Below are 13,651 nucleotides of genomic sequence, written 5' to 3'. Positions count from 1 at the left end.
GAGAAGCGTCTATTCGGATGGATTTGGATATTGATCAACGAGTCTAGCCCAATAGCAGCGCGTCCCACAAGCTAGGAGGAAATCATGGCCTGCAGGTGCTCTTCGTCTATTCACGAACTAGCAAGCTGGAAATCGGTTCGTGTGCAAGTCTGGGGAATTGTGATATCGGCTACTGGACTCCGAGCGCTAAAGAACTCCATATAGCCGCGGAGCCAGCTATCCCGGAGAGGGAACAACAATGTCCGAAACTTATGAGTGCGCAAGCTAGCTATCCCATGGTGCGATCAAGAGATGTACTGCGCGCTATGTACTTGGCATAGATAGAATCTGGAATCCCAATTTCTCAAAGATAAGCAAGAGAGAAGAGAATTTATTCCGATCGACAGTTTTCTTGGCTGATGAAGTGTCATTGCAAGACAAGTCTCTTAAGGACTGGGTAAAGTTGACTCCTGCACCATTCCATCTGAGCCATGAGCCGAACTGAATTCTCCTTTCATGGAGATGGAAAAGATGCCTACTCCTTCCTACTATCGGTCTTTATCATTGCAGACGCCAGCGCGCATAGCAGTCTATTGCATCAATGATGGATTCAGATACGCGGTACAACGTTGTACAACGCGCTATATATCTATTCAACCGCAGCTGAGCCGCTGCGGACGGGCGGATATCCCTACGATGGTTCGATAGAGCTAGGGATGCCTCCAGAGCGCCAAGTCCGAGGAGACCGGGATGCCGACGCCTGCGCCATGCTCCGGCCAATGGCTGCGATTATGCTTATCTCGACCATCGCTCGACACGCTTGTGGGTCCTTGACGCTCCGCTGGACCTTCGCGCAGCGTTAGCGGGGATTCTAACACCGCACCGGTAAGCTACAGAACGCGTACCGTACGGAAATAGCATTAGGATCCATACCTCGCGGGCCTCGCATGAGACTCCTATACCTTCGAGCCATCTCTTCCTCGTACAGCGGGGTGATTCTTCTCTTCAACGCCACGAGCATCGAATGCGCTGACCCCTTCCTCTCAGTGACCGGCAAAAGGTCCTTCGTCACCGATCGTAGGATTCTTCCTCGAATTGCGAGGCCCTCTGCCTGTCGCACGGTCCGAACAAGATAACTCTTTGCCCTCCACTACCTAGGTCCCTGCTGGAAGTATGACGATTGGCTTGTGTTGCTTTCCCTTATTTCCTGTTATTTTACAACATCGGGAGGAATCGCGTTGCATTCAACCTCGTGTCCAAGCCTCTCGTGGATCTATTCCGTAGTAATCTGCCTACACAGAACTCCATACAAGTGATTTCGGTGTTTGACATCTTGAGTTCTTCCGCAAAACCCCAGAAAGAGACTCTCAAGTCTAGATCTTCCAACGCATGGAGTCTGTCTGAGCGTTCTTAATGGAGACCCACAAGGGAAATAAAGCTATAGGTGGTAGTCATGCGACTTGTACTGCGCGTCTGTCTATTTGTGGCTACACGTTGTATGGGGCACTCCGTATTACCATGGAGTGCAGATTGAAAGGTGTAGTGGGTTCCTGGTAATAGACTGTTAGCAGTGACATGTGCACTTCCCCATATCGGCTTCCGGGGATCTGTGGTGATACGTCTTCTGACATCACAAGTAGTAGGTTCAGGAAACATCAGACTCGTTGTCCTTTGTGGATCTGACACCATGGAAATTCTTGACTTGCCATCTGACGAGGCCTGCAGTTTTCCAGGGAGGGAATCATGCACTGCAACGACACTGGACGGGTACCTACGTCGCATGCAAGAGCAGCGTCGTACGACGGAGAATAGTGTAAACAGCAGGCATAGAACATGAGGGTTTCATGGCCAAGCTCCCGGGACACCAAAGTTACTTGATACAGGGGAGAATAATAATAATAATAGCGATGTTTGATGAAATGAATTGATAGGAGAACGGCAGCGGCTGATTGGCTATCTGGACAGAGATAGGATGCGATAAGGCTGGCAGGTTAGAAATCCGTCAGAAAGTAATCAGCCGCACGATCGGACGCCAGTGCTTGGGTACCTAGCAACTGCACTACTGCTCGTAACACCAGACGACCCCGGTTCCTTCGATCAACCGCCAAGTTGGGGGCTGAGAGCAACCGTTTGACATATTGCAGATGTTCAAGAGCAGCATGGACCCGTGGGAGAGCGAAAGCATACCTATTTACGACGGCTGGCACCGGAGCTCAGAACCGAGGGATTCAAATCCCAACAATGACAGCTGCAGGACCAACGTATATGCGATACGACTTGCGTATGTGTATGTCTGCGGCGAAGAACGGTATATAGAGAGCAACGTCAGTCCAGGTGCTGTACGTGACTGGGCCTTACAGAAGATTTCTTGCAGGGCGGCCTTGACTGTGGACTCCAGAGGCGTTTCTTAGCTGCGATGGACACGGACAGCTCCGGAAAGGAGCTACGCCGGATCGAGAGTCCGCCGGGCCAGGCACGTCTCCCATTGGCCCGCTGCGACTTCATATCTACAGCCACTCTCCGCGCAGGCTCTTCCACGCCTTTGTTGCTCCCATTATCTCCTTTCATCTGTCAGCAAAATCAGCAATCTCTCGGCTCCTTTATCAACTTGGCTGCGCCCTTGCCTGTGTTGGTTATTGTAATCTTCTTGGTACATCGTTGACTCAGCGCTGTGGCTGACGGGAGCCGGCGAGATCTCATGTCCATTGCTTGGGTTCGTTCGGGACTCGTTTCCCTTTGTCCTGCGATGTGCCTGTCTATTCGTGGAAGATCGAGCTGGTCTCCGTCTCTGGGGCCAACGGCGGACGAGGGAGATGTCAGCGGCGAATTGCCTGTATACAGCCCTCCCGTGTAACCTAATAATATTATTGACTTTAAACTTCACTCCAGCATGACTCCACCCCCCTTTGCCCCCCTCCCTCTCTCGCATGGCTTGGCTGCTGGGGATGAGTCCTGCTATTATCTTCCGCGCTATTGTCGCCCAGAATCCATGGGTAGATCTTTACCCTGGCATCGGGCGCGGCAGCGTTGCGTAGTATTGCTGCCCTCGTAACCACTGTTCTTGGGGCCAGCCGCGCTGCATATATCTAGTTGCCAGGATTCCCTCCCTGCAGGGTTCTTCACTTCCTCCCCGCCGTACATCGGGTTTCCATCCCTCTCTTTGTTGTTTCCTTTCCTGGGGTCGGATCTCCGCCCCCTGTTCGTGGGTTCGGACTTCACTTAATTACTTCGAGTGTCCCGCCATCCCGTACCCCTGCCTTATCCAGTCCCCCTCTGACGACAACCCTTGGACCAACATTCACGATGTCGGACACTCCAGACTTGTCCAATTTGAATTATACAGTCCCGATCCCATCCAATGGATCCGCAACGGACGGTGGTGACTCGCTCACCCAAGATCTCAACGTCTACAATGTCGGTCTCCTCGAATAAACATATCAATGGCTCGGCTATCAGCAGCGGAGGACAGTTCAGCTAACTGCTGTGACAGGCGGGCGATATCGCTTGGATCATCATGTCCACGGCCTTAGTTCTGCTGATGATTCCAGGAGTTGGGTACGAACAATGGCACTTCTGGACGCTTCGGGCGCTTTTGGCTGACAAAAATGTGCATTCAGGTTCTTCTACTCTGGTCTTGCCCGTCGCAAATCAGCCCTTTCCCTGATTTGGCTCTCGATCATGTCCGTCGGTGTGATCTCGTTCCAGTGGTTCTTCTGGGGTTACTCCCTTGCCTTCTCGCATACGGCCGGGAAGTACATCGGTGATCTCAACAACTTTGGATTTAAGGGTGTTCTCGCGGCTCCTTCTGTTGGAGGCTCGAAAGTCCCTGACCTTCTCTTCGCCATCTTCCAGGGCATGTTCGCTTGCATAACGTGAGTTTGTTGGGCCATTGAAATAGGGGAAAAAAACCAACAGCTAACGGTTTATATCAAGGGTTTGCATTGCGGTTGGAGCCGTTGCTGAACGAGGTCGTATGCTGCCTTGCGTCGTCTTCATGTTCGTCTGGTCCACTATCATCTATGACCCCATCGCTTGTTGGACCTGGAACCCAGCTGGCTGGGTCTACAAACTGGGTGGACTAGATTTTGCTGGAGGTACTCCTGTTCACATCGCCTCTGGTTCTGCGGCATTGGCATACTCTCTCATGCTGGGCAAGCGTCGTGGCCACGGCACTCACGAGCTCAACTACCGCCCCCACAATGTCACCCACGTCGTCATTGGTACCGTGTTCCTCTGGGTTGGATGGTTCGGTTTCAACGCTGGTTCGGCACTGAGTGCTAACCTTCGTGCTATCATGGCCGCCGTTGTCACAAACCTGGCTGCTTCTGTCGGTGGCGTCACCTGGTGTCTGCTTGACTACAGACTCGAGAAGAAGTGGTCGACCGTTGGATTCTGCTCTGGTGTTATTTCTGGTCTGGTTGCCATCACTCCTGGCTCTGGTTTCGTTCCTCCATGGGCCGCTGTCGTCTTCGGCATTGTCGGAAGCGCTGCTTGCAACTACGGTACCAAGCTGAAGTACCTTCTGAGGATCGATGATGCTCTGGATATCTTTGCCGTTCACGGCATCGGTGGTATTGTCGGAAACCTCATGACTGGCTTGTTTGCTGCGTAAGTTGTGCCCTGATGTAGTATTGCACATGTGGATGATCGCTAACCCTATAACAATAGGAAATATATTGCGCATCTCGACGGCTCCGCTCCTGTGATCGATGGTGGCTGGCTCAACCATCACTACATCCAGCTTGCTTACCAGCTGGCCGACTCCGTCACTGGCTTTGCCTACGCCTTCGGCGGCAGCTGCATCATTCTGTTCATCATGAACTTCATCCCTGGTCTGAGCCTGCGTTGTCCCGAAGAGGATGAGATTATGGGCATTGATGATGCCGAAATTGGCGAGTTCGCTGTATGTTCTCTTTACCAACCCTGATTCGCTTTTCGAGTTATGAGGCTGACATATATTCCAGTATGACTACGTCGAGATCACTCGTGACATAGTCAGCAGTGTCGACAGCGAGCCCATGGACCGTGCTTCCAAGCACTCCACGACACCCACCAACCATGACGTGGAGGAAGGCAAAGCCTAAAAGGAGGATGAAGGATAGAATGCAGATGAGGCCAGTCGATAAGCACCATCAGGGACACTTTCATGTTTCGTTTCTATTGCTCTCCAGCCCATGGAGCACCAGTTTCTTTTGTGATGCCTTTTCTTTCTCCCTTTTTCTTTCTCCTGATCGTTAGCAGTGTCCGAGACTCTGGATCGCACAAGTGTATAGCTACCACCAGTACCCTTATTGACGTAGATACCCTTATATCGATATCTTTTTGTAATAATGGCCGTTTCTCTTTGTTTTATTTTGAGTCCAAATAATTGGACTGCAGATTGAGCTTGTGGGGACAGGTGTCCCGGGTACGTCACAATGATATCTCAAGTGTAACATTTGAAGCAGTAGAAACAAACCGGGAGCGCCTTTGTAGCAGCTATAGCGGTACAATGCACAGAATAAAGGAATCAAGCAAAGCGCGTTGAAAGTCGATGCGTTTCGTCCCGTTGGCGGAGATGCTCGAGGCGGTGCAGCTCCTGGAAACTGGAGATCTGCTTCCCGTGCTGCAGCTCGGAAGCTCCCAGAAACATCACCAGATCTCTCTCAGCTTAAGCCCTGACCAAGGACCCCGCAAAACACGACCTCCAAACGCACCGCATCGCCCACCTCACCTTCCCGACCCGACTATCAGCCATTGGATCATCATCGCATCGAATTAATTTCCCGTCCGCATGGCGTTGCGGGATCCCGAAGACGTCCCGCCTCCTGCGCCTGCGCCTGCCCCAGCGCCGCTGGCCAGCTTCCCGCAGGACCCCGCGGAGTTCGACAGCGACCCGCGGATCTCGTTTTCCAAGCTCGATAACAAATTCATTCTGGAGACGGAGGATGGGCAGGAGTTTGAATATGATACGGCGCTGAAGCGGTGGATTCCAACGGTGGGTGTGCCCCCCGTCGTCGTCGTCGATCGCCGCCGTCGGTTGTTTTCCTCGCCAATACTAGGGGATAAGCTATGTTGGACACGTTTTACGAGGATGAGGCTAATGTCGCGCTTTGCGCATCTTTGCGCGCTTAGCGGGGATTTTACAGGTTGATGATGCTTTGCTAGAGCAGCAGCGACAAGCGTACAAAGTAGAAGGTGTGGATGAGAACGAGGTCATCACGAAGCAACAGCTGAAGAAGAAGCGGAAACAGCAGGCTTCTGCGGAAGAGGTTAGTCGGGCGATTACCTTCACTTCTATTAATATCTTCTTTTCTCTCACCCTTTTCTCCTTTCTGCACTGTAGCTATTGCGAAGCATACTAATACAAATCATGCTCCCTACAGGAAAATCAAAAAGCTAAGAAACAACGCGTCAACACCGCCGTCTACGTCACGTCCATTCCTCTCGATGCCACAGTCGACGAGATCCACGATGTCTTCTGCAAATGCGGCGTCATCGCCGAGGAGATCGACAGCGGCCGGCCTCGGATCAAGATGTACACGGATGAGGAGGGCAAGTTCAAGGGCGACGCGCTGGTCGTGTACTTCCGTCCCGAGTCCGTCAATCTCGCGGTGCAGATGCTAGACGATTCCGACTTCCGGCTAGGCGTGAAGGGACCGCAGGGCCCGATGAAGGTACAGCCGGCGGACTTTTCATTCAAGAGTCAGAAGGAGGTTCCGGACAAGGTGAGCGCTAGGGACAAGAAGAAGATTCTGAAGAAAACGCAGAAGTTGAATAGGTATGGCCTTCTAATTTCCCAACCGTTGGGCGAAGGGAGGTCGTACTAACGTAGCCTGCTATAGTAAACTGGCGGTTTGGGACGATGATGACATAGCTGCCATGGCGGATACAAGCTCTAGGTGGGAGAAGGTTGTCATTCTGAAGCACATGTTTACGCTAAAGGAGATAGATGTATGGATCCTCTGTCTGACGATTGAGTCGTGACGTTCGAGCTGACTGTATCTACAGGAGGACCCGGCCGTTATCCTCGACATTAAAGAGGACATTCGAGACGAGTGCTCTAAAATTGGCGAAGTGACCAACGTTGTGCTCTTCGACAAAGAACCAGAAGGCGTTGTTAGCGTGCGGTTCTCGGACCCGGAGGCTGCAAGGCAGTGTGTTAGGGTGCGCATCCCCCTGATGTCTGGAGCAGACCGGATTCAGGATACTGACTTCTTGCGTTTTCAGATCATGGATGGCCGCTACTTCGCCGGAACCCGTGTGGAAGCATACATCGCGGACGGCACCGAAAGGTTCAAGAAGACCAACGAGAAGCGGGCGGCACTTGAGGACATGGCCGAGCGCGGCGTGGACGCTGAGCAGGACGAGCACCGACGGCTGGAGGATTTTGGTTCCTGGCTGGAGAGCCAGAGGGAGAGCGAAAGGATCGTCGAGAGCACCGCGAAGTAGGCGTGAAACGTCCCGTCCTCTCTGCAAAATGCTTGTCTGTATTTCTAGAATTTGTAATATTGGGTGTGAGCGAAGGTTCCGACTCTGGGAGGGCCCAGATGTCCTGGTTTATATTTTTGTTATTGGATTTTTTTGATACCTCCTCCGTTCGGGGGAGTGCAATTGGTGAAGTTGGCATCTCTACCAGTGATTACGGTTGTTCATGTTTTCTGTCATCTACTATCCATGAATATCATATCCTGTCATCTTCAATATACAGAGAGAGAGAGAGAGAGAGAGAGAGAGAGCCTCAGTTCAACAAGTGGTCATGTTACGTTCCCCCTACTTCTGTGGGGTACTGCCTGTTCCCGTGGAGAGACCGGCAGCATGGGTCGTCCCTGTTTTTAGTGCCATTCTACTGCTACTGCGTAGGTAGACATCCATGAGGTCGAGTTGACTCTTGTGTCTATACGGTATTTGACACGTCATGGATAAGTGCTATGTTCTAATGAGCGGTATATTGCAAGATGAATAATACACTTTCGGTGTAACTAGTTACAAGGGCTTTGTTGACTTTTTGCTGGGCTGGATCCGCGGCAACGTCCACGTGTCCGTCAACACGTTGTTGGCAGGCAGACACCATGCGGCCGAACGCAGCATCCCTCCCTCTGTCGGGACGATTCGAGATGTCTAGAACTCGTCCAAGCAGACAGCAGATCAGCTGTACCGTAGGGCATGGAAAAGACATGGCCAGGAACCTGCGGTGGAAGAGCAGGGAGAAACGCGCAGCCCGAGGGCTCCTCCGGTTCGTTCCTGCATGGAACGGTCCCGTGACGGCGGTGAGACCGCCAGACCGTGGCCTGGAGCCGGCGCCTTACCGCTTAGGGCGCCCCCTATCTTCGAGGCCTGTTGGCCAGACGCCCGCACAACAAGAGCCCGTCCTCGTCCTCCTCGCCTCTTCTCCTTCTCACCGCTCAACTTCCATCCTCTCATCTTCCATCCACATCTCATCTCTCTCTCACCACCACATTCTCATCTCCCTCCATCCTCACCGGCGAAAGCCACCCTCTCACTTTTTCAAGACCATTTCCCAGAAAATACCGCCAATATTCCGTCCACAATGCGTGAGATTGTAAGTTTGTTGACTTTGCTTTTCCCCAGACGCGTCAGGGGGAACCTCGTTTTCTCGGGCTCTCCCTGGCCCTGAAACCCCCCACACGTTTCCAACGACAAACTCAAAACAAAACACAATGAAACAGACAGCTAACTCGTTACTTTGCTCGATATAGGTTCACCTCCAAACCGGCCAGTGTGTAAGTTTCGACTCGTCGATATCAGTTTCCGTTGGGGTTGCGTGTTTGGGTTGAGGCTAAAACTCGGGTGTCCTGTAACAGGGCAATCAAATTGGTGCCGCATTCTGGTATGTGAACGACCATGATAGAAGCCAGGACCGATGATACATTGATGGTTGTGGTGATGCTGGAGTAATTATGTGCTGACTAGTCTATAGGCAGACCATCTCTGGAGAACACGGTCTCGACGGCTCTGGAGTGTGAGTGAACGGAGTGTTTTGGTTCGCCTCGGAGAAAAAGAACCCATCGTGGCTGATAACGGGATAGTTACAATGGCTCCTCTGACCTCCAGCTCGAACGTATGAACGTCTACTTCAACGAGGTCCGTTGATCGAAGTTCTAGACTCCGATCCATGTGTCGAATGCTGATCCTTTTCTAGGCCAATGGCAATAAGTACGTTCCTCGTGCCGTCCTCGTCGACCTTGAGCCCGGTACCATGGACGCCGTCCGCGCGGGTCCTTTCGGCCAGCTCTTCCGCCCCGACAACTTCGTCTTCGGCCAGTCCGGTGCTGGTAACAACTGGGCTAAGGGTCACTACACCGAGGGTGCTGAGCTCGTCGACCAGGTCGTCGATGTCGTCCGCCGAGAGGCTGAGGCTTGTGACTGCCTCCAAGGTTTCCAGATCACCCACTCCCTCGGTGGTGGTACCGGTGCCGGTATGGGAACCCTCCTGATCTCCAAGATCCGTGAGGAGTTCCCCGACCGTATGATGGCCACCTTCTCCGTTGTGCCCTCTCCCAAGGTCTCCGACACCGTTGTCGAGCCCTACAACGCTACTCTCTCCGTCCACCAGCTCGTTGAGCACTCCGACGAGACCTTCTGTATCGACAACGAGGCTCTGTACGACATCTGCATGCGTACCCTGAAGCTGTCCAACCCCTCTTACGGTGACCTGAACCACCTGGTTTCGGCCGTCATGTCTGGTGTCACCACTTGCCTTCGTTTCCCTGGTCAGCTCAACTCTGACCTGCGCAAGCTGGCCGTCAACATGGTTCCCTTCCCTCGTCTCCACTTCTTCATGGTCGGCTTTGCTCCGTTGACCAGCCGTGGCGCTCACTCCTTCCGCGCCGTCACTGTCCCTGAGTTGACTCAGCAGATGTACGACCCGAAGAACATGATGGCTGCTTCTGACTTCCGCAACGGCCGCTACCTCACCTGCTCTGCCATCTTGTAAGTTCTCTTGAATATGTGCTCTGCAGACCCCTGTTTGCTAATTTCCCTTTAGCCGTGGTAAGGTCTCCATGAAGGAGGTCGAGGACCAGATGCGCAACGTCCAGAACAAGAACTCCAGCTACTTCGTTGAGTGGATCCCCAACAACGTCCAGACCGCCCTCTGCTCCATTCCCCCACGTGGTCTCAAGATGTCCTCCACCTTCGTTGGCAACTCCACCTCCATCCAGGAGCTCTTCAAGCGTGTCGGTGACCAGTTCACTGCTATGTTCCGTCGCAAGGCTTTCTTGCACTGGTACACTGGTGAGGGTATGGACGAGATGGAGTTCACCGAGGCTGAGAGCAACATGAACGACCTGGTCTCTGAGTACCAGCAGTACCAGGACGCCTCCGTCTCCGACGGTGAAGAGGAGTAGTAAGTGACCCGTTTCGGTGATTGAGATGAAGCCCTGCTAACAATGTCCACAGCGCCGAGGAGGAGCCAATTGAGGGCGAGGAGTAAATATCGTCTCAGTTGACAAAATTCGAGATTTGCTCGCAGTAATACCCCAATTGATTACCCCCACATTCTCTCTCCAGCTTTGCACTACACTATCAAATCTGCTTTTTAATCGAGCTGTGAGCGTTCCTTTCAGCAAATTCTCCGGGGTCGGCTTTTAGTAGTTCGAAAACTGTTGAAATTGAATAGCACATATCAATGAATGCACATAAGCCCCCCTTAATACCGACCTGTCGCACGATGCGTCGTGATTCTAGTTTCTACTCAGCTGCTAGTTTTCGAAAGGAAACCCAGATAATCACAAAATAGTAATAATTCATCGAGCCTGTATAAGTTTTGATGTGCTTTTAGGAACATGTCCAGAAGGCTTCTCATTACGAGGTCTGCCAACACATTCAGTCGACTGGCGCAAGAACCAGGGCTCAAGTGCTATGTCGCAGCACTACAAATACTGCCATTGCACTGAGCACTTTTCACCCTTTTGTTAAGGTCCATTGGGTTACTGATTGAATCCTGCAGTTACGATCCAGCACGTTGGGAGCAGGTTCCCTCTGTGTTTCGTCCTTTGCTTCCTGTCTGTTTGCTCGTTGGCTGCCTACATGACTGCTCGACATCTGACTTACCTGCTTCTCGTTCAGTGCTCGCAACTCATCTATTACTCGGATATGTGTACGAAGTTGGTCCCACGAATTCCTCCTTGATCGCTCTCATGCTCACGAACCGCGCCAGCAACGACATGCTGCCGGCCTTGTCGTTCGTACCCGACGCCCGAGCTCCGCCGAACGGCTGCTGTCCGACAATCGCGCCGGTACACTTCGCATTGATGTAGAAGTTACCGGCGGAGTGTCGCAGACGGTCCTCGACGAAGCGGATAGCCTCACGATCCCGCGCAAAGATGGAGCCCGTCAGTCCATAACTCGAAGTGCTGTCGATGACGTCGCAGATCTTGGAAAGGTAGTCCGGGACGGAGTCATCGTAGACATGGACGAGGAGAATAGGACCGAACAGCTCCGTGCCCCAGAGCGGATGTGTTACGTTCCTCGTGGCATAGATGGTCGGACGGATGAAGTACCCCTTGGAACCGTCGTACTCGCTCCCCGCGAGGACCTCCAGCGCCGGATCCGTCGCCGAGTCATCAATCACCTTGGTCAGTTTCCGGAACGACGCCTCGTGGATGACGGGGCCCATGAAGTTCGTGAAATCCTCCGGATCCCCGATCTTCAGCTTCTCCGTCTCCCGCACCAGGATGGCCCTGAACTCGGGCCAGATCGACCGCGGGATGTACGCGCGCGAACACGCGCTGCACTTCTGCCCCTGGAACTCGAACGCCGCCCGCATCGTGCTGTACACCGTGCTGGACACCTCCGCGCTCGGGTGCACCAGGTGGAAATTCTTCCCGCCCGCCTCGCCCACGATCCGCGGGTACCCCGATCGGTACCGCCCCTCGGCGATGCCCCTTGCGATCTGCGCGTACAGGTTGCGGAACACGGACGTCGACCCCGTGTAGTGCAGACCGGCAAAGTCCCTGTGCTCGAGCGCCACGGCGGTGATTTCCTCGGCGTCCCCTGGCACGAATTGGATCACGCCGGGCGGGAGGCCGGCTTCGGTCAGGATGGAGAGGGTCAGGTAGTTCGCTGCCATGGAGAAAGGAGAAGGTTTCCAGAGCACGACGTTCCCCATGAGGACGGGCGCGCCGGCGAGGTTGGCCCCGATAGCGGTGAAGTTGAAGGGGGAGACGGCGTATACGAAACCTTCGAGGGGGCGGTATTCGATGCGGCTGGTCTGGAGTCAATTCATGACTCTTTCTCGTTGATGGAGGAGGGAAACCAAGGGGGATGATGTCTACTCACTTCCACACTCCCGGCGTGTTGTGCACTGGTTGTTGGGCGTATAGTTGCTCTGCGTATTCCACGTTGAATCTACATGAACCCCGGCTCCCGTCAGCAGGAACGAACTATCATCATTTACCCTGCCAATTGAAGCTCGATAATACACATGCAGCGATGTATACATATAGAAGGAAAATACGGGAGACCTACCGAAAAAAATCGCACAACTCGGCCGCGGCATCAATCTCCGCCTGCCACGCATTCTTCCCCTGCCCGACCATCGTCGCCGCCATCAACTCGTACCGATACTTGGTACTCACCAGCTCCGCCGCCTTCAGGAACACCGCCGCCCGATCCACAAACGCCAGATTCTCCCACTCCCGCTTCGCCGCCATCGCCGACTCGATCGCCTCCTGCACGTCCCCCGCGCTCGCGCTGGGAAACCGCGCCACGACCGCCGCATGGTCCGACGGGTTCCGCTGCGTCTGGAGCGCCGCGGTCTTGAGCTGGTCGTGTCGCGAGCTCTGGCCCTCGCTGTGGGCGTGGGAGCCCCGGTCCGTGGAGGAGGAGCTCGGGTCCGGGTGCGTGCTGGGGTGACGATGATGGTCGGAGTGCTGGGGGTGGGAGTGGTGGAAGTTGGCGTCGGTGCGGATGGTCGAGGCGGACCCGGAGGGACGGACGGCTTTGCCGCCGATGACGAGGGGGATCTCGATCGGGATGGTCTTTTTGAATGCGGTGACGGCGGCTTGGAGGGCCTCGCGGTCGGGGGAGTTGGGGGCGTAGTGGTTCTGTGTGGTGGTGGTTCATGAGCAAATTGTCATAGTTGTTATTAAGTGAATTGTGCACAAAGGTATATATGTATCTTTGTATGTATATACCTACATTCGGCTCATTATTCGCCGGAGGGACTTTAAATGCTGCCAATGCGGTCGTTGCTCGCGCGGGTGCCGTATTGGAGATCGTCCGGCGAGAAGAAAGGGTAAATGGACATGATGCTGAGAATGATGATGTGATTGCTCGTCTCCTTCCTATTCCTGTTCCTGTCGATAAAGAGCAAGCGATATTGAGGTGAAGATTCCGGACGCGGATGCCGGATGACATATCTATAGAACTATATATACGATTATGAGGGAAGTAGGGGATGGAAAATGGATATGGACAAATTAGTTAGACGAGAATAGAATGTTGAATTAGGCTGGATGATGATGTTTTGTTTTTGAGCATCTGATTTAATTATTGACTGACTGATTAACTAATTAACTGGTCGATTGATCGGAACTATACGCCATGTGTATGTACAAGCAATGCATTGTACCTAGTTCCAGGTAAACAGATAGGTTAGTAGTGACGCGCCGGGAAGCTGGCTGGCTGGCTGGGAATTTGGCCGGGAGATAGGGTATAACTACTTTTT

The 13,651-nt window shown here is 53.3% G+C and overlaps 4 protein-coding genes across 4 annotated transcripts; 3 read left to right on the top strand and 1 right to left on the bottom strand.

Moving 5' to 3' along the window:
- Positions 1-3,282: 3,282 nt before the first annotated feature.
- VTN00DRAFT_9775 (uncharacterized protein) lies at positions 3,283-5,063 on the top strand (the record flags this gene model as incomplete). Its single annotated transcript, XM_069436767.1, has 6 exons — positions 3,283-3,393; positions 3,470-3,534; positions 3,597-3,851; positions 3,913-4,587; positions 4,648-4,882; positions 4,944-5,063. The coding sequence occupies 6 exons, from the start codon at positions 3,283-3,285 to the stop codon at positions 5,061-5,063; spliced, it is 1,461 nt and encodes a 486-aa protein (XP_069284374.1).
- A 689-nt stretch (positions 5,064-5,752) lies between these two features.
- On the top strand, positions 5,753-7,410 carry VTN00DRAFT_9774 (uncharacterized protein; the record flags this gene model as incomplete). The annotated part of the gene is made up of 6 exons (XM_069436766.1): positions 5,753-5,956; positions 6,108-6,230; positions 6,345-6,739; positions 6,804-6,912; positions 6,970-7,125; positions 7,189-7,410. 6 exons carry the CDS (start codon positions 5,753-5,755, stop codon positions 7,408-7,410), a joined length of 1,209 nt encoding a protein of 402 aa, XP_069284373.1.
- A 1,099-nt stretch (positions 7,411-8,509) lies between these two features.
- On the top strand, positions 8,510-10,414 carry VTN00DRAFT_9773 (beta-tubulin; the record flags this gene model as incomplete). The annotated part of the gene is made up of 8 exons (XM_069436765.1): positions 8,510-8,521; positions 8,679-8,702; positions 8,784-8,809; positions 8,900-8,941; positions 9,009-9,063; positions 9,122-9,912; positions 9,968-10,327; positions 10,381-10,414. 8 exons carry the CDS (start codon positions 8,510-8,512, stop codon positions 10,412-10,414), a joined length of 1,344 nt encoding a protein of 447 aa, XP_069284372.1.
- Positions 10,415-11,059: 645 nt separating this feature from the next.
- Positions 11,060-13,341, bottom strand: VTN00DRAFT_9772 (uncharacterized protein; the record flags this gene model as incomplete). Its single annotated transcript, XM_069436764.1, has 4 exons — positions 11,060-12,188; positions 12,262-12,330; positions 12,451-13,028; positions 13,123-13,341. 4 exons carry the CDS (start codon positions 13,339-13,341, stop codon positions 11,060-11,062), a joined length of 1,995 nt encoding a protein of 664 aa, XP_069284371.1.
- Positions 13,342-13,651: the final 310 nt, after the last annotated feature.

Source organism: Thermoascus crustaceus (assembly GCF_041956765.1).
Source record: "Thermoascus crustaceus strain CBS 181.67 unplaced genomic scaffold VTN00scaffold_8, whole genome shotgun sequence".
Taxonomy (NCBI): domain Eukaryota; kingdom Fungi; phylum Ascomycota; class Eurotiomycetes; order Eurotiales; family Thermoascaceae; genus Thermoascus; species Thermoascus crustaceus.
This window is presented reverse-complemented; position numbering and strand designations above follow the sequence as displayed.